Below are 27,549 nucleotides of genomic sequence, written 5' to 3'. Positions count from 1 at the left end.
AGTTAAGTACAGTATTTCATGGCATGTCTACACCATCAGAACACTGGGTTAAGTTTTTGGAACCTAACATGTGAGACGTTATTATTGTCCCCGGGGATCTTGCTGAGAGTCTCCCCTCAAAGTGTTTTGGATTCTAGTTTCAGATCATTTACTGATTTTTTTTCCAGCTTTACTGAGATGTAACTGATACATAACATCGTGTAAGTTTAAAGTGTACTACAGGTCGATATGATCCACTTATATGTTGCAAAATGATTGCTACCATATGGTTCGCTAATATTTCTATCACATCAGTCATATCACATAATTACATTTATTTCTGTAGTGAGAACATTTAAGATCTCAAAAACCTTCAAGATTATAATATAGTAACTGTTAATTATAGTCACCGTAGTCCAGTATGCCGTGTACAGGACACCATGCTGTATGTTAGATCCTCAGAACTAAGTCATCTTATAACTGGAAGTTTGTATACTTGTTTTACTTCTCTGAATATTTTTTATTTTTCATAGTTTATAGAATTCCATCCAGTGAATGAAATAGTGTTTATTTATATAACTCACTATTGTAGAACTTATGGTTTGTTTACAACTTACTATTGTTTTAATGCTATGGAGAATATCCTTGAACATAAGTCTTTAGGTACATATTGAATTTTTCCTTAAGATAATTTTTAGAAATGGAATCAATTGGTTAACACTTTTAAGGCTTTTGACACATAATGTAAATATTTCTCCAGAAGTATTTTGATGCATGTATCCAAATATTGACCAGCATCTCCCCAATTCTCCCACCTCCCAGCCCCTAGTCAGCTACATTCTACTCTCTGTTTCTATGAATTTGGCTTTTTAAGATTCCACAAATAAGTGATGCTGTACCAGTATTTGTCTTTCGCTGTCTGTCTTATTTCACTTAGCATGATGCTCCAAGGTCCATCCATTTTGTCACAAATGTCAGGGTTCCCTTTTTTTCTCATGTTGTTCATTCGCTAAGTCATGTCTGATTCTTTGCAACCCCATGGACTGCAGCATGCCAGGCTTTCCTGTCCTTCACTATCTCCTGGAGTTTGCTCAAACTCATGTCCATTGACTCAGTGATGGCATCTAACCATCTCATCCTCTGTCATCCCCCTCTGCTGCCTTCAGACCTTCCCAGCATCAGGATCTTTTCAGCGAATCTGCTCTTCGCATCAGTTGGTCAAGGTCTTGGAGCTTCAGCTTCAGCATCAGTCTTTCCATTGTCTATTTTATGTTAGTATAATATATATTTATGTATATGTTCCATATCTTCTTTATTCTTGAAGATGTTGAAAGATACTTAAATGAACACAGGATCTCAAAGAGATGTCTATACTCCTGTATTCATTGCAGCATAGGTCATAGTAGCCAAGATATGGAAACAACTGTATCGTACTTATTAGAGGCTTAACTTTGAGCAAGAATTTCAAATGTCTTCTGTATAGTATAGTTAATAATGCCATCTTTTGACCACATCAGAATGATGCTTTAATGATCAAATGAGTTTTTGTGAATAGAAGTGTTTTTTATTTACTTGTTAAAAATAAATACTATACAGATTTATAGAGACAAAAAGTAGAATGTTAGTTGCCACGGTCTAGGTGGAGGGGGAAGTAGGCAGTTATTGTTTAATGGGTATAAAACTTGAGCGTAACAAGGTGAAAAGAGCTCTGTAGATAGATGGTGATAGTGGTTGTACAACATTGTGAATGTATTTAATACCACTGAGCTATATACTTAAAAATATTTAAGAAGGGAAATTTTATGTTACATATATTGTAACACAGTTTTAAAAAAATTGGACCAAAAAAATTTGCACATCCCAGGAAGTCCTTTGTGAAGGACTATATTCATCTGAATATATGATTTCAGATGCCTTTCATAATTAAGGTGGTCCCAAATTCAGGAAAGCTCAACAAAAATAAAATAATTTTTTAAGAGTGCTATAAAAGTATGAGGAAGCATCATCATTGGTTTAGTTGCTGCTACTTTTACTATTGCTTCCCAGGTGGTATTGTAATATCTCATAGTTTTAATGTTATCTTTGTCATCATTGCTTAATTTTTGCTATCATTTTTATTATTATTATCATCACCAACGTCATCTTTATTATTATTATTTTATCTGAAACACAGCCTAAGAGAATAGAATTTCTTGTATTGCCCATATCTAAACTCTGTGTAAGATACTAAGTATTTAACTGTTATATTCATCAAATGCCTAAGAAGTATCCTTGGTCATTCAGATGGTAAAGAATCTGCCTTCAATGTGCAAGACCTGGTTCGATCCCTGGGTCAGGAAGATCCCCTGGAGAAGGGAATGACTACCCACTCCAGTAATCTTGCCTGTAGAATCCCATGAACAGAAGAGCCTGGTGGGCAACAGTCCATGGAATTGTAAAGAGTTGGACAGGACTGAATGACTAACACTAACACTTTCACTTACAGCTATCCAGCCCTGAAGTAGATGTCAGTATCCACATTGATGATTTGTGAAGTTTATCTGTAACCCCGAAATCAATACTCTCAATGCTCTCCTTGTCATTTATGGACATGTGCAGAGCAGAAAATACTTGAGTAATCCTACAAATTCTTTTTCCTGTTGAGGTTTAACGAAGTGTGATTTTTTGCCTTCTTGGTTCAACTCTCATATTATAAACAGGGTCCTTTTGGCACTCTGTTTAATGGTGTGCTTTTTTGCATTTTTGTGCTCTTTGTTGGTAATTTTACTGTTTGAAATAGCCCACAATATAGTATTTTAGTGCTGTCTAGTGTTCCTATGCACAAGAAGGCTGAGCTGCGTCTTACAGAGAAAATACCTGTGTTCAGTTCATTTCAGTTCAGTTGCTCAGTCGTGTCCGACTCTTTGCGACCCCATGAATCGCAGCACGCCAAGCCTCCCTGTCCATCACAAACTCCCAGAGTTTACTCAAACTCATGCCCATCGAGTCAGTGATGCCATCCAGCCATCTTATCCTCTGTCATGCCCTTCTCCTCCTGCCCCCAAACCCTCCCAGCATCAGGGTCTTTTCCAATGAGACAGCTCTTCGCATGAGGTGGCCAAAGTATTGGAGTTTCAGCTTCAGCACCAGTCCTTCCAATGAACACCCAGGACTTATCTCCTTCAGGATGGACTGGTTGGATCTCCTTGCAGTCCAAGGGACTCTCCAGAGTCTTCTCCAACACCATAGTTCAAAATCATCAATTTTTCGGTGCTCAGCTTTCTTCACAGTCCAACTCTCACATCCATACATGACCACTGGAAAAACCATAGCCTTGACCAGACGGACCTTTGTTGGCAAAGTAATGTCTCTGCTTTTTAATATGCTATCTAGGTTGGTCATAACTTTCTTTCCAAGGAGTAAGCGTCTTTTGATTTCATGGCTGCAGTCACCATCTGCAGTGATTTTGGAGCCCCCCAAAATAAAGTCTGACACTGTTTTCACTGTCTCCCCATCTATTTCCCATGAGGTGATGGGACCAGATGCCATGATCTTAGTTTTCTGAATGTTGAGCTTTAAGCCAACTTTTTCACTCTGCTCTTTCACTTTCATCAAGAGGCTTTTCAGTTCCTCTTCACTCTCTGCCATAAGGGTGGTGTCATCTGTATATCTGAGGTTATTGATATTTCTCTCCGCAATCTTAATTCCTGCTTGTGCTTCTTCCAGCCCAGTGTGTCTCATGATATACTCTGCATATAATTTAAATAAGCAGGGTGACAATATACAGCCTTGACGTACTCCTTTTCCTATTTGGAACCAGTCTGTTGTTCCATGTCCAGTTCTAACTGTTGCTTCCTGACCTGCATACAGGTTTCTCAAGAGGCAGGTCAGGTGGTCTGATATTCCCATCTCCTTCAGAATTTTCCACAGTTTATTGTGATCCACACAGTCGAAGGCTTTGGCATAGTCAATAAAGCAGAAATAGATGTTTTTTTTGGAACTCTCTTGCTTTATCGATGATACAGTGGATATTGGCAATTTGATCTCTGGTTCCTCTGCCTTTTCTAAACCCAGCTTGAACATCTGAAAGTTCTCGGTTCACTTATTGCTGAAGCCTGACTTGGAGAATTTTGAACGTTACTTGGCTAGCATGTGAGATGAGTGCAATTGTGCAGTAGTTTGAGCATTCTTTGGGATTGCCTTTCTTTCTTTTTTTTTTTTTTTATTAGTTGGAGGCCAATCACTTCACAACATTTCAGTGGGTTTTGTCATACATTGATATGAATCAGCCATGGATTTACACGCATTCCCCATCCCGATCCCTGCTCCCACCTCCCTCTCCACCCGATTCCCCCGAGTCCTCCCAGTGCACCAGGCTGGAGCACTTGTCTCATGCATCCCACCTGGGCTGGTGATCTGTTTCATCATAGATAGTATACATGCTGTTCTTTTGAAATATCCCACCCTCACATTCTCCCACAGAGTTCAAAAGTCTGTTCTGTATTTCTGTGTCTCTTTTTCTGTTGTGCATATAGGGTTATCGTTACCATCTTTCTAAATTCCATATATATGTGATAGTATGCTGTAATGTTCTTTATCTTTCTGGCTTACTTCACTCTGTATAAGGGGCTCCAGCTTCATCCATCTCATTAGGACTGGTTCAAATGAATTCTTTTTAACGGCTGAGTAATATTCCATGGTGTATATGTACCACAGCTTCCTTATCCATTCATCTGCTGATGGGCATCTAGGTTGCTTCCATGTCCTGGCTATTATAAACAGTGCTGCGATGAACATTGGGGTGCATGTGTCTCTTTCAGATCTGGTTTCCTCAGTGTGTATGCCTTTCTTAGGTAAATTTTATTCCAGCATGAGTTATAGAGCTGTTGGTGTTAATGAATTAACATTCTTTATTTTAAAAGGTGCGTTTGAATATAAACACACTTAAATAAAGTTATGTATTGAACAGTTGTTGAAACTGTTGAGCCCAAAGACTCTCAGAAACCTAACCCTGTATCTCCCCTTAGAACAGTGGTTCAGTATTCACTAAGTCAGTGTTTGCAGCAGTCGTGTAGAACATAACTCCGTCAGTGCTGAGAACTGCGTGTTGATAGTGCTGAGCACATGTGCTGTGATTGAGTGCAAGAACTTAAATGAAAGTAACAAAACTCTAATCATTTTAAAAACCATAACAACAGAGACTAACGTCATAGTCTTTATGACTTTCAGATAAAGTACAGTTTCTTATGGCAAGTAGATGGGGAAAATTAGGGAAATGTAAAATTTCGTTTTCCTGGACTCTAAAATCAGTGTGGATGGTGACTGCAGTCACGCAATTAAAAAGTGTGTACTCCTTGGAAGGACAGCTGTGACAAATCGAGTGTATTAAAAAGCAGAAACATCACTTTGCCAACAAAGGTTCCTCTAGTCAAAGCTGTGGTGTTTTCAGTAATCATGCATGGATGTGAGAGTTGGACCGTAAAGAAGGCTGAGCACCAAAGAATTGATGCTTTCCAACTGTGGTGCTGGAGAAGACTCTTGAGAGTCCCTTGGACTGCAAGGAGATCAAACCAGCCAGTCCTAAAGGAAATGAACCTTAAATATTCATTGGAAGGACTGATGCTGAAGCTTCAGTATTTTGGCCACCTGATGCAAAGAGCCAACTCATTGGTAAAGACCCTGATGCTGGGAAAGATTGAGGGCAAGAGGTGAAGGGGGTGACAGAGGATGAGATGGTTAGATGGCATCACTGAGTCAATGTACATGAATTTGAGCACTCAGGAAGATAGTGAAGGACAGGAAAGACGTGTGCTGCAGCTCATGGGGTCTCACAGATTTGGACATGACTCAGCAACTGAACAACAACAACAGTTTCTTAGGTAAGAAACTAAGAAATGTTCACCATACAGAAAAGAGTGATACTTCCAGAAGACTTCAATTCATCAAAAAGCACTAGAAAGAGAGTCAAGGAAGGAAGTCATAGAGCAGAAAGATAATTGTAAAAATATAACTGACAAACGCAAGGTTCCCAATATGTAAAGAACTGCAATGAATCGGTCAGAATAAGATACAAATCCACTGGATGACTAAGTAGATGACAGTAATTGGCATTTTTAAGATTGATGAAATGTGGGTGGCATGTAAACATGAAAAACAGCTTTATTAGTAACTGAAGAAAGTGCAAATTAGAAATAATGAATTGTCATTTAGGTACAGATTGACAAAAATTAAAATAGTAGGTGTTAGTGAGAAACAGCAGGGAGTCTCATTCAGGCTGACAAGATATTAAAACTTGCCCCAAACACTTTAGAAAACAGATTATATAAACCTCTTATGAACTAGTAAATCTAATTTTTTTTTTTTACTATACTCCTGGATAAATATTGTCTAGATTAGAGAAGCTCTTGAAGAAAATATTCCCAGGAAACATGTGTTCATAGCAATTTAGTTTATAATAGTAAATTAGTAGAAAAAAGAACTATCTGTAGACAGTTGAAAGGATATATATACTGTGGTAAATTCATACAGGAAGTATTAAATGAGATGAAGGAACTGTAGCTACATCATTGAGATTGACTCTCAGAGGAATAATGTTAAACAAAAACACTAAGTTTCAGAGGAATACCTAGTATTAGTACAATTCCATTTTTTTTTTATAAAATGCATGTTATATTCAAGGCTAAACAATAGATTGTTTAGGAATATGTATATGTATATATACATATATATACACACACATATATATATATATATATGATAAAACCATAAGAAAGTGGCAGAATGATGAAATCAGTAGTGGAGGAATAATCACAGAGGAATACACAGGGGATTTCAAAGTTCCTGGCAGTGCTCCATCTACAAATCTTGGTGTTAGGTTCACAGGTGTTCAGTTTATTATTCTTTAAGCTCTGCACAGTTCACTGTACATGGACTTTTATGAGCTTTACATATCATGCAAAAAAAAAAATTCTAAATAAGGAAAAGCATCAGGTTATCTGGAACCAGGCAAACCTAGGTTAGAATTCTTGCCTTATTATTTACTACCAGTGTGAACCTGAACGAATGATTTCACTTTCTGTGCCTCAATTTCCTCACAAATAAAAAGGACTACCATAGTACCTTTTTCATCGGTGTTGTTGAAAGGATTATATGAGTTCCTACCTGAAAAGTACTTAAAACAGTGCCTGGTACATAGTGAGCATTCAGTAAACCTTAGCTGCCACTACTGTGATTATTACTGCAATCCAGAGACATCTCTGAATTAGTACCACACTTCCAACTGAGCAAGAAGGATGTGAGCACTGCATCATGACTGAAGTCCCAGGTTGCCTCAGCAGCAATCTATAATGCCCTCACTAGCTCACTCAACTACACACACGCACACACGCTTCTGGGACACTTAAAAATGGGTTTATCACTTGGTATGCTGTGCAGCCCTCGATGGCATCACCAGCTCAATGAACATTAATTTGAGCAAGCTCCAGGAGTTGGTGATGGACAGGGAAGCCTGGCATGCTGCAGTCCATGGGGTTGCAAAGAGTTGGACATGACTGAGGGGCTGAACTGAACAGGACTGAACGCTGCGCAGCATCCTTATAACTACAGCTTCATCTACAGTCTTTAAAGACGTCTGTGGAAATCCAAGTGCCGCATGAGACTGAAGCTGTGGGACTGTGGTAGGATTTCTTGCAAATAACAATGGAAATGATGCTGAAATCTTCTGAAAACTCACGTCTTAAAGTTGTGAGGCAGAGACACACCCAGAGACATTCAACTAGAAAATGACCTCAGGAGTGACATTGTTAACATGGAAAGATGGCAGATTATGACTCTGAAGATAAGGCTTGAGCTGCATAATGAGCTTGTCTCCTTTGAAAACCAGAGCACTAGAAGTTTCAGTGGTCGACAGAGTCTAGGTCTGACAGGTTTGAGTAACCACCCCGAACACACTTAATATTACAGTTCTTATAAGAATCCAGTCACACGTTGCAGTAGAATGAGGAAGTGCTGTGTGCTGTCTGGGAGCTTTGACCTGTAGAGAGAAAGTGGGGAGAATCAGTAGGGCTGAGATAGAGACAGAAAGGAAGCAGGTCGTGGGTACTGACCTAAATTAAAACCCAGATCCAAGATACATGCACCTGGGTCCATCACCCTCACAAATGCATTGGTGACTGGATGAATCACCCCAGTAAAGTACTTCTTACCAACTCCCATAATGCTTTATTTCTATCACTCTACATCATTGACTTTTCCCTTTGTACCTTGTAATAGTGTTCTTTATATGCCTAAATAATCTAAATTGTAGACTTCTTGAGGTCAGGAATCACTTTGATTCACCATAGTATTCTCCACAACACCCACCAGACAAGACGAGGAAAAGAAAAGAAAGGAGGGCAAGGAGGGAGTTCAGATTGAAGAAAGAAGTGTTCATGTCCCCTCCCCAAATCCATATGTTGAAATTTTAACCCACCAAGTGATATTATAAGGAGGTGAAGCCTTTGGGAGGTAATTAGGTCATGAGGGTGGTGTTCTCATAAATGGATCAGTGCCCTTATAAGAAGAGACGTGGAGAGCTTTCTCTCTCTCTCTGCCTTCTACCATGTGAAGACATGGTGAGTGGGTGGGCATCTTCAAACCTGGAAGCAGTTTCTCACTAGACCCCAGATCTGCCTACACGTCTCAGTCTTAAGAACTGTGAGAAATAACTGTCTGTTGTTTCAGGTGCCTCATCTGTGGCATATTTGTTATAGCAGCTCAAACAGACTAAGACAAACATGAAGATCTTCCCACCTCTGAAATTCTCTGACTTTGTAGGATTTCTGAGGCAGAAAAGAGTAACTACATCTAAAGCAGAGCATAAATTATCACAATACTCGTTGGATAATTGTCTTCCTTTAGGGAATCAGTGTATATTTAGTATGCCTGCTCAGGTGTTTCTCCCACTTCTTCAGTTATCTAGAAGTTTGTTTTTGTTTTTGCCAAGCACTCTTTGAAACTTTTAGGTGGAAGATGAAAATACTTGTTTACTAGTTTCCTCAGGTGTTACCTGAACTAGGGCAACTTCAACTTCAGTTAGAAATAAGAAAGTACAAAACTAAATCAGGACAGCTTGGCACTTCTTTGAGCTGTTCTCTGTAGCCTCAGTGGGGGCCAAAAGCTGAGTCGGCAGAGGGGCAGTAATTTATTTCTCTGCATTTGGAAGCAGGATGGGAAGTAACAAGATCCTACTTTTCTAATATCTTCCTCTTTTATGGTTTTCATTGCCACTTCCTGATCCTGTTTCCCTAACTTATTTTTACAGCATATTTCACCTTCAAGGATGCTATGCATGATTTATTCTTATTTTGTTTATGGTCCTTTCACCTACTTTATCCATTACGGTGCACAGGCTTAGTTGCCCTGCAGAGTGCGGGATCTTAGTTCCCCAGCCAGGGATTGAACCCATGTCTCCAGCATTGCAAGGCACATACTTAACCACTGGACCACCAGGAAAGTCCCACACTTTACCTTCTTTGAGGAGACAGATTTGTTTTGTTTTTCAATGATGTAACCCCAGTGCCCAAAACCATGGCTGGCATGTATAGACACTCATCAGAGGCCTAGTGTAGATGCTGAATGAATCTGTTATCAATTCCCAGGGTGTATTTAAAAGCAAGGAGCTTCAGTGATGACATTTCCCAAAACTGGCAGGTTTATCACAGTGAAGCTTTATCTCTAATTACTCTCTGTGAAGAGAATGGTGAAACAGCCCCATAGCATAGTCTAAATAGATGATGAATAAACACATGGCTTGCATGTGTATTTGATGATGGCTTTATTTTCAAAACTGTAATTAAATGAGATAAAAATATATGGTTGGAGTTGCCGAAGCAACTTAAATTCAACATAAATAACAGCTGTTCTTCATCTGGGAATTTCATCTATATACAGCATTTTTTATGCCCTTAAACATTTTTAAGCAGTATACAGCTAATTCAGCATCCAGTATCCCAAGGAATGTTTTATACTCAGAGAAGGGGAAGGAAAATAGAAAAGAAATTGCCCTGTAAGAACCAGCGATTAAACAAAGCTGTTACTTACAAAAACTTTGATTTTTCCCCAAATAGTTGTATATCAAAGCATGTCCAATTTCTTAGGAGCAGTGAATTTAAGCATGACTGGCATTTTCGTTATGAGTCACCAATCCCTATTTAATTAGTTCAAAAGTCCAAAACTGAGTGAGGAGTCTTCTATTTGTTTTGAAAGCAAAACTCTCTGCCGAGCACGGGTGTCAGGAAGTACTGATAAAGTTTACCTCTCCCTTTTTTAATAGAGGAAGTTCCTCCCAGGCTGCTTGGGGAAAATGTCTATTTTTTGAATAGAATTAAGATACAATTTGGACTTCCCAGATGGCTCAGTGATAAAGAATCCGCCTGCTAATGCAGGGGGGGCACTGGAGATGCAGGTTCAATCCCTGGATCGGGAAGATCTCCTGAAAAAGGAAATGGCAACCCATTCCAATATTCTTGCCTAGGAAACCCATGGACAGAGGAGCCTGCCAGGCTAAGTCCATGGGGTCACTAGAGTCGGACACGACTGAGCAAGTGAGCATGCATGCAGGAGACAGTTTAACTGTGTGAGCATCTTCCTAGGTTTATTCATGATCAAGCAGTGAGACACTGCCTCTCTTCCTTCAGAGATTGTTATCCACTGCCATAAAGTGTTAGGCAAATTCAGTAGCCATCTCATTGATCAGGCTTGTACCTCTGAAAACTTAATAAAAGAAAATAAATGGAATGAAGAAGTCAGAGATGAAGCCATTTCTCTTCACTTTAAAGTGAGGTTCTTCATGATCGATAGTGTGGCTGGTAGAATTGTGGTCTCTGGATTTTTATCATGACCAGTGGCCTGTATATCTTCATCTAGTTCACCCCAAGGTTTCTCCTGTAGATTAGTGACTTTATGATGGCCTCTTGATACAGTGCCTTTTCAGCATTTCTTCTGAGAATATTTATTCTGTTACTTGGGCATATCTGACTTGCCCTCTGGGGTTGCTCGTTTATTAGGAAGACTGGGACAGTGAATTACAACTTGCTAATTTTAATTTTCAGAGGGGAGAATAAAAGCCCCTAAAGTAGAAGTTCAAAATGGAGATTCATGTTTCTTTATGCCAAAACTATAAAAAAAAAAAAAAAAAGAAAAGAAAAGAAACGGTAATGATGATAAGTCTGTCAAGTGAAAGCACTGTCACAGTAGATGAACAGATAATTGTAGGATATATCCCCAACCAGCTAATAACAGCCCTGATTACAAAGACCAACAGGCCCATGCGATTTGTATAATGTCCTTTCATGTTTTCCTCATCTCAAGTATTCCCTAGGGCAGGTGTCAGTGGGTGAGAGGGTGTTTTTTTTGGTCAAGCAGTGCATTTGTTTCATATGCTGATTGTATTCCTATCTTAGGGTGTCCCTAGGCTTTAATTTTAGGGCAGCGTAGGCGGCTTGGTGCCATTGATTAAAGACCTTTTCTCAAAGTTATCTTTAGAACATCCCTGGTCATTAAGCACAGAAGCCAGGATGTTGAGACAGAGTGTCATGTGGACAAATACAGGAAGATTCACCCAGCTCCAGCACATCTCCTGCATACCACCTCAGTGTGTGAAGCATGACAGAGAATGGTGCTCGACAGATACTAAATACCCCATGCGTGTCAGACATACTTCAGGCACTGTGCATATAGCACGTAGCCTGACAAAGACTGTAAAGAGCCCTGACATGATTGAGCCTTAATTTTTTGTGTGTGGGGGGCGGGGGAGAGGGGGTAGGCGGGACTGTAAACCAAATAGCATGTTAATGAACAAAGTAATTGCAGATGTTGGTGATGATTACTATGAAAGACAGAGTGAAGAGGTGATGTGATGGAGAGTGGGACAGGGTTGGAGAGCTGTGTCACATAAAACAGTCAGGGAAGGCTCCTCTGAGGAGGTGACATTTGAGTTGAGTCCTGGAGAATGAGCATGATAAGCCAAAAGATGGGTAGAGAGCATCCAAGACAATAGCAGCAAGTTCAAAGGCCCTGAAACAGGATTAGCCTTAAGGTGTTTGAAGAACAGAAAGCAAAACATGGTTATTACCATATAAATAAGTAAAGGGGAACATAGCAGAGGCTGAAACTGGGGGTCTGGATAGGGACCAGATCCCTAAAGGTCATTATAGAGTTCAATAAAGAGTCCGTATTTTGTTCTGAAATTTACTAGGCCAGATGCTGTTCTGGAAATTTTTGTTTCTCTTTGTGTTGTGTAAGTATGAAACCAAAGATAGAGAATGCAGCTGCCTAACCATTAACACTCCTGAGTCAGGATGATACGTGAAAAAGAGATGAGCTCCTGTAGAGAAAAATGCTGATAATAATAGCTTGTTTTTTAGGCACCTGTCTCTGAAGGGGAATAACAGTACTTACGATGCCAGGTTGTACTCATCACAGCAACCTCATGAGGTGGGTAGGTGCATATTCTATGGAACACACAGGGAAACTCAAATAGCTTAAATTGGGTTGTTCTTAGGCTTCTTAACTAGCATGGAAATCTAGATAAAATAGAGTGTGTCAAAGAAATGAGGAAAGAAAAACTCCAGAGGAAGAAATAAAAATAGCTATTAGGATAGTCACACACTTACAGAAAAAGGGGCAGCAAAACAACCTTTATTTTCTTGTAAAGTCAAGAAAATAATAGCAGAAGGGTGAAAAAGTTAAAAGTCTCAAATAGTTGGACTGTCAGCAAGTGTTGGCTTCATTCCTAGTATTCAATTCAATATGGAATAGAGAACTTGTGGGTCAAAGAAAACCTGGGTTCTAATCCATACTCTTCTTTATACTAGAACTGTAATCTTGCATGTAGATTTTATTTATTTGTATAAAGTGGATTACTAATAATATTTCCCTCATAGAGATGTTGTTAGGTTTTAATGAATGAATAAACAGCAAATGAGAAATTGTGCTCTTTACATAAGCTAGTTGAAACTGGACTTACATTTCTTCCTAAAGAGTTAATATTTACAAGTTGTATCAATTTTCAGATCAGCCCCCACAGAAGCCTCCTTAACACATAACATTGATTATGCTATTTTAAGGTCTTGCCTAGGTTTAGTTACTGGAAGGAAAAAGTGCTGTAGTGATGTGTTGCAAGAAGAGAAAGAGGAGAGTAACCTCCTGCTAAATGCAGAATTGCTGATCCCAGACGAATTTGTCTTTGCCAAACTGCACACATCTTTCCCATCCTGTATTTGTCCCCATTTTCCTTTTCAGCTCTTCTACAAAAAATAAAATAGGTAATATTGAGTGAGAAACTAGTATTGCTTATAGACAGTTGTGTTGATATGTAACTATTTCTTTTCAGTAAAAAGCACCTATGAAGAAAATAAAATTTAAGAGTATTTTTGAGTCTTTAATCCTTCCTTGAGGTTTCTCAGCCCTACTTTGCCTTCCCCAATATTTCTTAGATTATGTTTTCTTTGTTTCTCTTATGGTCAATCAAAACTCATATTCAAAGAATCCATACTGCTCTTATTTATTTAAGAGGAAGCAATCTTGATGAATTAATTCATTCTTCACTGTAAGTGACTAATAGCAAGGTAATACATTTGCAGTCATTTCTGGTTCTAAAATGGCATTTCTATAATCCCAAAGTAATCCCTAAATTATAGACTTTCATCTTATATGGCTAATGAGAGTGAGAATAAAATTCAGACATTTGGAGGGAGAACATTTTGAGGGTTGGAATCATCCCCTGAGAGAGCACCCTCTAGTTCTCATTTTTAACTTTGAAACAAGTGCTCTAAGGATTTTCATAGTGATGTCCATAGCAGTAGCCTTGGGCTATGAAAGAACCATCATGAGCTATGTCTATGGCTGAGTCATTTGTAAAATGAGTATACATTAACTTAGGAATATTAATAAGGTTCTTTGTTATCTATACAAAGGTCTCTCAGAAAGATATTTGCTTTTCTTCTCAATGTCAAACCACTACCCAGATTCAGATTTTGGTCCCTTACTTTAAGCTGCCAACAAATTAGCTTATTAATATCAAATCTTCAGCATATACTATACATATTTTTGACTGTTTTACTTACTTGTTGGAGAGATAAAATGGCTGACACCAATACTTGGAGCAAAAGAGGAACTCAAAAAATATTTGCTGAAGGTTGGCTGAACAAATAAAAAAATCAATGACATCAGGAGAAACGAGATACTGACAAGCATATCTGTCTGTCTATCTATTGATCTCTATTCAAGTTCCATTTTCATCCATCCTATTTTCAACTGGTGTGCAGTGTAAACTCCTAAAATTTTAAGCTCAATGAGTAAATTTATATGGCCAGCAAATAGCATAATGTGTCATCTTTTATTTCTGTTTTAAAATAACAATATTTTGTACCCTTTAAAAAGGTACACAGACATTAGTTTTTAGTGTTTTATGAAAATGATATTTCCATTTAACTTAACATTTCCATTTAACTTAACATGAAAAGATAACACTAGCTGTCTCGGAACGTATCATCACAGGAAGTTCTTTAAGGAAAATTATCTGAATTCAGTGTATGTGAGTATATCTTCATTGTAAGTCACATGAAGAATATAATCCATGTATTTGAAAAGATAAGGTATCTGGCTCACTTCAGCACCAGTCTAGAGTTGAAAACAGGCCAGCTAAAGAAGAGGTATTTTAAGTCTTAGCTTATTTTACACAGTGTGATTGAGCTACCTACTCTACTGTTACTTTATCTGGTGAAAGGTTGAATCACTCAGTTACCCGTGTGTTCCTCTCTGTAGACTTTCCTGTGATGCTGAGAAATGAGAGTGCTAGTGCTAACTTCTATAGACCACTGACTGTGGGCCAATTATTGTGTTAAGTGCATTACATTCATAATCTTAGTCTCTAAAGAGTCCTATGAGATAGGAATTATTGTCCTGATATTCAAAATGAAGAAACGAAGTTCAAGGAGATTAAGTTAACTCACCCACATCACAGAGCTAAAGAGTTGAGAGAGCCAAGTCTACCCTCAGGTCCTCCTAACTCCAGAGCCAGTGTGTTAAACCATTCAGTAATTCTTCCTCTTGCTAAATACACTCTCACAGGTAAACCAGGCCAACCATGCCAGTCTCACTAATGGTTTCTTCCTTCTTTTTGTGTGGAAAGAATGTCAAAAATGGGACTTTGCAATTCATAAGGTTTCTGTAAAGTTTGACTTAGTATCAGTCTTAGTCCCAATAATCCAGGAAGCCATGCAGATGTGTATCCACAGATGTAAAACATTCAAGGAGCAAATGACAGAGTCAAGACACAATTTCAAATATGCTTGCTACATGACAACTGGTTTTTAAAGTTATACCCCCAAAATATTTCATTTTAAAAGGCACAGTCATCATTATGGAAATTATATTCATAACAAATGTATCCCTTGACCATTTTCCCAAGTTGACATTGATTCTTTTTATTGATTGCTTCTTTCAAAATTGGGGGAAGCAATAATTATAATAATAATATAAGTATTATTAATAATAATAGTACAAAAACAACTGGTACTGACAATTTCTTGTTCTGAGGCCACTTTGTAAGATTTAATAGAATCCAGGTCTACCCAAGTCAGGAAAAAAAGTGAACTGGTGTGGTTTTTTTTTAGCTTGTAAATGATATATGCATTAAAAGTATGTACATTACTTACATGGTTCACTGTACCATTTTCCCACTTTACTTTTCTTCTGCCACTCTGTGCATTCTTGACAAACCATGATGTATGTTACTATCTCATTAACCTTTCCTGGTCATTTTAAAACTAAACTTACGCTCTTCTGTGGGTGGTCCTACCCTGTGGATGGCTTTAAGTCTTCCTGTTCATGTGGGTGATAGGCAGTCCCTTAATGATGTCTTTAAAAAGTTACTTTTCCTTATTTGTTGTTACTATTTCTCAAAAAATATCTTAGATCCTTGATTTTGTTTTCTTTAGACCTGTCCAGTGTTTTTTGTTTTATACATACTACTTCATCTGCTGCTCTAAATGTTTAATAACTTTCCAGACAGTAAGTATCTGGAGATATTGCCCCCTCACTCTCTGATTTACTTTGCAGCCTGAATTCTAAATGTTTTCAAATATTACGGCTTTTATTATTTATCTCATGTTGCAGCTACGAGACCTTTGTACACGTTTACTCCTCAAGGAATTTAGCTGTTAAAGCACTTCCTCTATGCTATCAATGAGCTACACATTTCAAGTACTATAATAGCATATTTTTTTAAAACCTCATGTAAAAATAAAGTGCTAATATTATATTCTACAGGAGAATAAAAGACAGTTGTTTTCACAGAAAAAAAATATGATAGGAAAACACAGATGCCATGAAATTATGTGTTTTTTAGCCTGTGATTTCTGGGAAAAAAATTTATATAAAATGGTGATGAATGAAATCAACATCTAAATGTATGGCCACTTCATTTTTTTTAAAGGTCTATAAGTCACTTGTCAAAGAACCATATTCAAAGCTGGAAAAAATTCTTATTTTCAGAAACCATGGTACATGGATATTAATTCTTTGTCATATGTATACATCATTTATTCAACCATATCTTCAGTAACTAGCGGCGCTTAGCTAAAAGGTCTATTACCCAAGTGTCATTGTTCAGCTACCTCCTTTAACATGTAGCAATCCTACTTTTTAATACAGTGGTTTCTGATTGTTTTCTCCTGTTCCACTTCATCCTTTACACCTGATGTTTAAAATCCCCTCATCAAGTGCTCATCCATAAGCAAAGCAAAGGAATAGAAATTGGAAATCAAATGTACCAACTCATTGCGTTGTGCATTGAAATGTGGATTTTCGTACATACTCCCTGAGGAGCAAAAATTCATTCATTCCATTGAACTTTTTTTTGTCCCTAGGATATCAGGTAAATAGTTTGAATGCTTGTTCTCACTGGCTTCACTCAGTCAGGGAGGAAGCTGGAAGTGATTGATTCTGGTAGTTGGTAGCAATGGCTTTGGAGAGAGGAAGATGAGTTTGTATTCTGGCCACTTTCTCAGTGTGTGAAGAAGGTTCTGAACTTCTCTGAACTACAGTTATAGCACCTTCAAATTAGGAATTAAATCTATAATGGAATTAAATGATATCTGTGTGAAAAGTTCTTAGCACATGTTATGACCTCAATACATTTTTGCAAGTAGATGCAATCATTGCTATTAGTGCTGCAGTCATGGTCATAGAACATTATAATGTATTCTAACTAACTTGGAATGCTTGTTGCTCTACCAAGTATTTATAGATAAAATGACACTCAGATAAAATATATGGGCATATTTCTGGGAAAGCCCTGGCCATGTCCAAGTTTCAAAAAACTGAGTATTCACAGACATAGTTCTTTAATTTGGAAAATTGTCATGCTGCTAGCAATTAGGATCTAAATGGATAGTTATAACTGAACAGAGCAATAATGAATAGGCAGCATTTTCTTAAACATGTGCATAAGTATGGTGGACTCTGAGTAGCCTCTTCAACTCTCACTGGAGTGCATTTGTTATTCAAAACCCGTTTTAGAAAATTATGTATTTAGTTTTTGCTGTGCTGGGTCTTCATTGCTGTGCCCTGGCTTTCTCTAGTTGCGGTGAGCAGGGGCTCATTGCGTTTCATCAGCTTCTCATTGCGGTGGCTTCTTGTTGTGGAGTGTGGACTCTAGAGCACAGGCTCAGTAGTTGTGGTGTTTAGGTTTTGTTGCTCCATGGCATGTGGAATCTTCCTGGACCAAGAATCAAACCCATGTCCCCTACATTGGCAGGCAGATTCTTAACCACTGGTCTACCAGGATTGTTCCAAAACCCTTTCTTAATGGAATAATCGAGGTATGATTTGCCACTGGATTACAATATTCTGAAGTGGACAGAACAAATAAATGGTAAGCCCCAGACTTGGAGCATGAAAGGCTTTGTGCTTTTCAAATATGATTAATACTCATTTAATCTTTTCCCATCATTCTTATTCTAAAATAAATCACATTTACTCTCATGTTATTTCTGGGAAAATTAAACCTTGCGTACTACATGGCAGAGGTGATTTTCAAACTCAGATCAGTCCAAATGCAATCTTTCCATTCATTGTATTTACCATCTGGAATCTATTTCAGTTAACTGCTAAGAATCTTATCTAAATATTTTCTCAAATACCATATTAATGCGATTTTTCTAACTGTCCAAATCCTGTGGAACTTCATGGATTCATAAACTATAAACGAAGAAGCAGGAATCCAGTTTTAGCTACAAGGGAAGTCCCTTTTAAGCTCAATAAGAACAATTTAAGGGCTTCCCTTGTGGCACAGTTGGTAAAGAATCTCCCTCAGTGAGGGAGATCTGGGTTCAATCCCTGGGGTGGGAAGATCCTCTGGAGAAGGAAAAGGCTACCCACTCCGGTATTCTGGCCTAGAGAATTCCATGGACTATATAGAGTCCATGCAAAGAGTTGGACTCAACTGAGCAACTTTCACTTCTCAAGAACAGTTTAAAAAAATCATCACATATATTTTTTATTTTCTTTCCCTCCCATTTCTTAATGTTCTTCCTCTAGTTAGAATCAAGGTGGATTTTGCCTGGATAAGATTTGATCTCTGTTACCCATCAGCTTTTAAGTTTTCGTTCAACTCTGGAGATTGGACAAGACGTCTGTGAAAAAACATAGATGACTTATTTTAAGAACCTGTATGCAGAAGCAACAATTTAGATGATTCAGTGCCATTTTTAGGGATAATGGTTTATAATATGAATGCCATAATGAAGTGTTTTTTTTTTAATCTGTGGTTTGATTTTGAAGGCTTCTCAAACCATTCCTTTAACGAAAAGGAAAAAAAAAAATCATGTCCTAGCCTCACCTAATAAAAAGAATTTTATTACATGAGAAATAACTTAAATTGGGGCTTCCCTAGTGGGTCAGATGGTAAAGAAATGTAGCTTAAATTGTGGTCATGTTTTGTTTTGCACTAAGCACATGTGTGTCCTCCAGGTGGCCCTCTGCACACAAGTTCAGCAGCCTTGGGGTCCCACAGTTAGATGTCATCTGTTAGGCCTGCCCACTAAACTCTTGAGTCCTCACAGGACAGAAGCGTTCTTCTCATAGCATCTGTTTCCTGAGCTGGCAACCAGATTTTTATATACTTAACTGATAAAAAAAAATAATATATGAGCATAAAATTTACCTAATAACAGAAGAAGCTGGTAATTAAGACATGCATGTGTATAAATTAATTTAACATTGTGAGCAATCCCTAAAACCAAGCCTGGAAACATCCCACTGTTAACTCCAGGAAGGTGATCCAGATTTACTTCCTAGCTCCTTTACTTCCTGATGTTGTACCTACCCTTTAAAAAGTGTCTGTACCTCTCTTTTCTAGTCTGTAAAATGGAAACATTAATCGTACTTAACTCATGTTCTTATTGTTAGGATCACTTGAGGTAATCACCATGAAATACTTGCCAAAATAGCCTGCATGGAGGAAATAGTCAATAAATATGACTGAAGTTTGATCTGCATGGATGCATGGCTTATAGCCCTACAGAACATCCTTGGTTTAGAATAATCCTCAAATCCAGAAACAGGTTACTACATGAAATGTTTTAGACCAAAAAAAGAAAAGAAAGGAAATAACACTTAAAACAATTGTTGTTGAGACGATTTATGTTTGAAAAGATGAAAGAAAAAACTATTTTTTTAACAATAGTGTCTCACTTTATTAGACATATTTCTTATATTAACTCATTTTTATTGGTAACTGTATTTACTGACTCTAGCTGAACTGTTTAGGTTTGAAATGTCTTATCTCTTTAACCAAAGTTTACCTTCTTGAGAAAGGGAAATTTTATTCCAAATAGAACCTTGGGCAGTGCCCAGTAAATATTTTAAAACACCCAGGAACATTAAAGCAACTGTAAATATGTATATAAATGTCTACTTACACATTGTATGTAGTGTGTGTATGTGTGTTGACACAGAGAGACATATTCTAGATACACGTAGAGTAAGAAATATAACTGCATACAATGAAATGGTTGTGAAGTAGCAACTGACTATCAGAAAATGCAAATTTGCATCCTGATTATGATATATTTAATTACAGATAGAAGCTCGGGAGGTCACTTAGCCCAGTTAAGCCTTGGTGTCTCCAGTCAGACGTGTACTACCCAGTGAAACTTTCAGCACTGATGTACGCGTTCTCTCTGCCTGCTGTCCAGTGTGGAAACCAGTGGCTGTGCGTGGCCCTTGAGCACTTAAGATGCAGCTAGTGTGACTAAGGAACTGAATTTATAAATTATATTTTATTTTAACTGTTTTTCATCTAAATAAGGACATATGCCAAGTGGCTACCTTACAGTCTAGCTATAAAATCTATAAAATCTAGGTGGATGGGACAATAACACAGAAAAAGTTTAAGTTGAATTTCCCTGATCTGGGTGCTGTAAACACTCTTACCTTCTTTTTGAAGTAATGCTATCTTCTCATAATGTGTTACATTTTAAACCTCTTTTTCTTTATTTCTCTCAACAGATCTTGAAAACTTTAAGCCAAGGACAAGAAGCACCGTGTCTGTCCGCCAGGGTCAGGGGATGGTCCTGCTCTGCGGCCCACCAGCCCATTCTGGAGGTAACTAAGTGCACCAACAAGTGCACGCTTCACTGGCTGCTATTTTGCTTGCTGATTGTTTCTCCTGTGAGCATCGGCTGGGGGGACAGTGTCATTTGTAGAGATTCCCAAAGTCCCTCTGTGTGGAAGAAGCATCGTTGGCAGTCCCTGCCACAATTAGGATAAGAAAATATCAGATTGTGCAAATGATCCATCCCGTTGATGTCTACCTGGCACAAGGGGAAAGACACCTGAGTCAATCAAATCAGAATCCTGTTGCTTGGTAAACCACATAGGTAAATCGCCAGCTCTGTGGCCAACTTGGTTGTATTAAAGGACAGCCTTGCTTCTTTTCATCTCATTGTGGGTCTGTGAAGGGATCAGACCCAGAACCAAAGTCCCTTGACCACAGAAACCAGGGTGACTTTGTGAGCACACATAATGACTAGATCAGTTAGGAATGCATTTGATTGCAAGTCCCTGAAAACAAAGCTAACACTGGCTTCCATGGACTTAGGTTTGTGCTGTCCTCACACACATAAGACTTCCAAAGTTACATAGTGTAAAGTTGGCACTACTTCTTAGGAGTACCTACCAGAACTCAAGCCCTTTCTCTGATTCTTCTCTGAAGTTTCTATGGGGGGAGGGGGTGGGGTGCATGGCTAAGGCACCGAATTTGCAATGCTCCAAGGTAGAAATGAGAAGAGACCAGGACAAATGTCAGGAGTCTCTCAACTGTAAATTGCTTTATATTATGGAATGTTTGCTTTGCCCAAGGACTTGTATGTGTATTTCATTGATCACCCCAGTGGCAGAAGAGAAAACTCAAATATTTTATATAGATGCAGGATGGCCCTAAAAATAATCATAATTTTGAATAAGGGAGAATATGGAGAAATGCTGTGTAGGCAACTTGCAGTGTCTACTAAAAGGACTAATGATGACTGAAAGGGGAATCTGACTGCACATAGAGTTCAGTAGTCTGGAAGCTTAAAAGTTAGTGATATTTATTAGGATTCCATGACAGTTTGTGTTGACAAGACTGATGAACTCCATTTGTGGTCTTTCTGGGTAAAGTTTGATATCTGCCCTCCTTGTTATTACCTTAATTTTCCATTTGGCATTACTTGTGATTGAAAAAGAAAATATTTTAAACTGAGAATTTGAAAACATCATTTTATTTTTGTCCTCTCTTCAAAAGTTTTAACTTTTCCTTCATGCCTAATGCCCTAGCTAACATTTTTAGCAGCAAATAACAATTATTTAATAGTGAAACAGCTGCAAGGCTTGCGTTTCAGGCCTGAAGAATACAAAAGCAGGTGGAAGAGGCGGGCACTCTTCCAAGTCTCAATGGAGGGTATAGAATTTTTAGGGTTTCTGGAAACTGGCAGAGAATCCAGATTAAATTTCAGGAGTTTGTGTTCTGAAGAAGTGGGTTTATTCTTTAGGACTTCCTTTTGCCTCCAAGTTAATATCAGAACCATTAAATGTGAAGTCCAGGCCATGAGTTCTGGTCCCGGCTCTGTTTCAGATCATTTTTAGACTGATATAGTAGTCATATTGGACTATTATGTTCAAATTATCTATGCAGCACTCATTAATCTTTACATGAAGAGATTAAAAGAAATCTCTCAGATCCTTTTTAGTTCTATCACTACATAATAATAGCTAAATAAAGACTAAATATGTCTATCAACTATATTTGCATTGCTGGAATCCTGTCCTTTATATGAGGAAAAGAGTTAACTGGACATATATTTAAAGTGATGTTCACTCACACTAACAGCTCTCTTAGTACAAAATCTGATCAAAATAAGAATGGAAGATTTTGCTAATTTCTTCTGCAGGCTACCTTCACAGTGTTAAGCTTTCACAACATGGCAGCAACTCTGAAAATTAATCATATAGCATATTGAGGAAAAAAAAAATACCTCACTACCTCCTGGTATACTGATATCTTTAGGAAAGGCAAAACACACGAAGTGCTGCTGTGCTTCTCCGCAATGAGGCACCTGAATACTTTCCCCTTCCCACTGAGAAATATATTAAAAATTCCTGTAGACATTCATTGAAATTTGCTTGTCTCTGCTGGCAGCAGTCAGCAGCTCTGAAATCCAGTTTCTTGAGCTGTGCTGACATTCCTGACAGTCTTGATGGTGAAAGACAAGGAAATAAATATTCTCATTATGGGCTCTGTTAGAAACTGTGAGCTCAGTCATACTGTGGGCAAAGCAGGCAAGGCAAGGGTATTTGCAAGACAACAACCAAGTGGGTCTTGAAGGTTATGTGAGACCATCGCAGACCCCCATCAGTTTGGGGCAGTGGAGTCAGTGATTATCTGATGAAATCTCCCCAATTACTCAAAACCCCCCAATGCAAACTGTCCAGCAGTGACTCTCTCAGTGCTTCTCTAGGCTGTGATCACCTCAAAGCTGGCAGCATCGCTAAGAGCCGCTGGCCATACTGAGCATTGTAAACCCAGCATATGGTATCCCAGTTTCTATTGTAACAGATCATGCAGAGGAAAGGAAATGAGTCAGCCTTTTATTATATCAGCGGGATACTGGGTAATGGCATGAAATCCATTGTAAAGGATGCTCTATGTCCTATTTCAAAAGCTGTGCAGTGTCAGACCTTCTTAGGGTACCAAAGAAATGAGCAGCAATTAATCTACTTTGAAAACCTATTCAGTCAGCAGGTATTTCCATCTCTTGGTTAATAGGTACAAATTCAGATGTGATGTCATTGCACAGACAGTCCTATTAAATCTTAACCCAAACACCAAAAAAAAGAAAAATAGAAATTGCTGTGGATGATGAGGTTGTCTGTGATGCTTCTTCACATTAGAAATAGAGTTTTAGGAGATTCAAAATTTTCACCTTGCTTTCCATCAACTCCCGGATCATTTGACAGCAGGAATTCATGATCTTTAACCAACTACTCATTAAACAGGAACAGAAATGAGGTGCTTTGAGATTCTTCTTCCTAACATACTAGAATTACCAGATTATTCACAGGTGAAATCCCCATGAGCTGTTCACCAAGGGAGGTTTTTGTTTCCACCTTCCTTTTATATGTCACCAAGATCCTTGCTCCTCAAAATGTGGTCCATAGGCCAGAAGTATCTTCCTTACCTGGAAATTTGTTAAAAAGGCAGTGTTGGGACCCACACAGGGCCTGTTGTCTCCAAAGTCACATTTTAACAAAATATCCAAGTGATTTACACGCACATTAAAGTTTGAGAATCCCTGAGCTATATCTGTGACTCCCCTACACTCCTCACTTCTGTCCAGGGATTGCAGGAAGCAGAAGCATCATCAGGGCAGCATATAAGAGCCACAGGTGACGAGCCCTTTCCCAAGGATATTCTGATTCCATAAACCTGGGGCAGGGTCCCTCAGAACCATTGTTCCAGTGGACTCTGAGGCAGCACCAGATTGAAGATCCACCCACTGTGATCCCTTTTCTGCAAAACCAGCCAAGGTTCACCCTGCTGAGGTGGAGTACTTTGATTTCCACATCAAACCCAAGCAGAAGGGCAGAACATCTCTTCTATCAAGTTCATATTTAAAAGAATTTAAGATAAAATATGATTACCTCAGGCTTTCCTCCAGTTTTGTCCTTGTTGTGAAGGGAAATGAACAACTAAGAAAGGACTGGCTTTTTCTTGAGTATTCACATGAAGAAGCAGCATTTTACACGTGGACGCTTCTTACTACATTATTGCTAGAGAAAGTATGCCTTCCAGGAGCACGTGATTCTAAGATTATTTTCACTGTTATGAGTTTTAGAGAAACTAGCTATTAATATAATTGTCATCTTTGAATGCTTTTATACAGAATGCATCCCCATTGAACTTAGATCTCATTCACACAGCATCAGACTCAAGGACCTTATAACAGTGTCTGTAGAGTTCCTTAGGGGGTTTATAATCTTTAGTTTACATTGCATTATCTTTGGACCCACATGGTAATCCTATAAGGAGTAAAGACATGTGTTTTCTAGAAAAGAAAATTGAAGCAAAGAGATTAAGTGAGGTCACACATTAATCAATGGCAGGTTCAGGAATTACCTTTGCCTAGAATATGCACCCCCCTTTTTTATTTATTATTTTTCTTTACAGTCAGGAGACAACTGTACACATAGTTATTGGATGCTGCATGCATTAATTCTTTGAGTTCCATCCCAGATCAATGCAGTCTGAATTTTTTGAGAGGGATTCCTCTGGTATCATTAATAATTTTGTTTTGTTTTGTTTTTTTATTTCTCTGCACTGGGTCCTAGTTGTGGCACATGGGATCTTTGATATTTGTTGCAACATGAGGATTCTTTTAGTTGGAGCAAATGGAATCTTTAGTTGCAGCATGCAAACTCTTAATTGTGGCATGTAGGATGTTTAGATGTAGCATGTGGGATCTACTCCCCTGACCAGGAATCGAACCCGAGCCCCCTGCATTGGGAATGCAGAGTCTCAGCCACTGCACCACCAGGGAAGTCCCACATTCATAGTTTTAATAGCACTCCAGTTGACTCTACCGTGCAGCCTGAGTGGAAAATGTGTGTCTCGGCCCTGAAAAATCAAATAGGTCTTGTCCCAGCAAGACCTTTCTATTTGCAAATATCTCCAGGGTCTCAGAAATTTGCGTGGATCTAGATATATCTTGATTATAGCCTGAAAAAAATCAATCATGCCTTTCTACAGCATGGTTATTTCAGCTGAATATTTTGTCTTTGCTGTAGGACAAAGGTAAAAGCATGAAACTAGGACACCCACATTCTAATCCTAGCACTGCCCTTAACTTACTTGAGTCAATTACATAATTGCTGCTCTGAACCCTCTTCTTTTTCTGTCTCCCCACACGTACTTGAGTTCCAGCGTCAAGATGTCACCTTCAGAATCCAGCTCACCCAGTTTCTTAATTAGTCCAAACTATGCTGACAGGTCACTGGGCCAGGACTAATCTTGCTCTGCTGAAATGAGCATCCTTTATGCCCAGAATAATCTTTAAGACATCTACATTCTAGTCAAGAATGTATAATGGATAAGGCAGGCAGTGCCTAATTCCCCTGTCCATGTCTTACTCCCCACTCCTGCCCCAGCTTGGCTCCCATGCTTACCAATATTATGTAACTTCAGCTAATACAGGTGCATCTGTATTAGCTCCTAATGACAACCCATTCCATTGCAATCCAGACAGTTTAGCTCTTGCTTTCATGTGTCACCCAACGGTACATGGAGATTCCATTTTCGCCCAGCTCCAAACCTCAAACCGTAACACACTATTTCTGATACTGTGACCTCCAGACAGTATAATTATCAAGCCCACTCATCATATCAGACCTTTTTGGATACTAACATCTTACTGGCTAGGTTCCAATTTTCTCTCTGTCTTGTTTGGGCAACTGGCCACCTTCCTTAGGAAGCAGTCCTTCCACTACTAGCTTATTCCTCTACTTTGTCTCACTGAGATTTCAGACTCTCTCCTACCCCACATCTTGGTTCCCAGCAGAACTCACAAATCCTTACACAATATTATGGCAACTAAATGGAATGTATCTTTGCCCTTTCAGTTCAGTTCAGTCTCTCAGTTGTGTCTGACTCTTTGCAACCCCATGGATTGCAGCACACCAGGCTTCCCTGTCCATCACCAGCTCCTGGAGCCTGCTCAAACTCATGTCCTTCAAGTCAGTGATGCCATCCAACCATCTAATCTTCTGCCATCCCCTTCTCCTCCTGCCGTCAATCTTTCCTAGCATCATGGTCTTTTTCAACGAGTCAGGTTTTCACGTCAGGTGATCAATTAAACCCCTTTGCCCTTTAAACCTCTCCAATGGGTTTTAAGGGTAAAAAGACATAATAGATGTGGTACCAGTTTGCACAATTCAAACATGCAGACATTCTTGATTTTATTAATTAGGCTTAGTTTGATTTTTTTATTTGCATAATCTTGAAATTAAGGTTAAATCAGAAATGTTGCTTGTCTTTGAAAACATGATTTATATTCATGTAGCAACTTTTAGGTAGGCAATTCAGATATCTCTTCCAAAAGATTCATCTGGAATATGCATCTATTATTAACATAAACTCATTATGCTCTGGTATTGTGGCTTTATTAAAATGCTGATTTAGCCATTCTCCTAACATCTGAAAATTGCTCTTAAAAATGCAACATGACAGTTGAGGTAAAGTCTCCCAATCATCTCTTCTTAGGCCAAGCCCTTTATAACTCTTTGCATTGTACATTAGTGTGTACAGTATATGTCTGGGGTTCATTCATTTTCTTAGAAGAAGCAAAGCATTAAGTGGACCTCAGAGGAGCTAAGGTTTTTAAAAGATTTCTGATAATTTTTTAAATAAACTAGGAAACATAGTCTTCAGCTTATTTTATATGGCAATTTGAAAAACAGTAAAGTCTGAAATTTCTAAATGGCTGTGAGATTAACAGTCACTCAATTGCCATGGAAAGCCATAAAAAGAATTTCATTCTATGCATTGTAATCATCTCCTTTTCTGGTTTTAGTGGGGATGTTGATGGCTGCACATATCAGGACAGAGAGTCGGCATTGCATTTCAGGTGTCTTGGGGGGTGTGTGTGGATTGAGAGAAGGTGCCCAAAAATAGGCTCAGTTTTTAAGATGTTTAAATAACAAGTGATGAATTATATTCTTAGGACCTTGAGTCTTTATTGTTTGTTCACCACTGAGGTAGCTGCTCTTTGATGTCCATTTCATGTCACCTGAAAAGTGACTTACCTGAGAAATGCCTTATGTCCTGCAAGTAAATTTTAGAACCACAGGTGCTCAGCAAGTTAAGACTGACCTTGTTGGAGACCAGTGATTCTGAAGAGGTTCTGTCGCGAAGGCAATATGTAGCTTTTTGACATCTGGACATGGAACCCTGGGAAATAATGTTTAACATGCCGGTTGGGACAGCATTGAAATAATACTGCTGTTCTAGCCTTC

At 38.5% G+C, this 27,549-nt stretch overlaps 1 protein-coding gene across 1 annotated transcript in view; it reads left to right on the top strand.

Moving 5' to 3' along the window:
• The window catches only part of CNTN4 (contactin 4), a 511,526-nt gene that overhangs the window by 227,431 nt on the left and 256,546 nt on the right, over positions 1-27,549 (top strand). The window contains exon 4 of the mRNA XM_061129161.1: positions 20,512-20,607. Within this exon, the coding sequence (XP_060985144.1) occupies positions 20,512-20,607 (96 nt within the window). The remainder of the gene's footprint in view (positions 1-20,511; positions 20,608-27,549) is intronic.

This window comes from Dama dama, chromosome 24 (assembly GCF_033118175.1).
Source record: "Dama dama isolate Ldn47 chromosome 24, ASM3311817v1, whole genome shotgun sequence".
Taxonomy (NCBI): domain Eukaryota; kingdom Metazoa; phylum Chordata; class Mammalia; order Artiodactyla; family Cervidae; genus Dama; species Dama dama.
The sequence above is the reverse complement of the archived record's forward strand: the minus strand, read 5'-3'. Positions and strand labels throughout refer to the sequence as shown.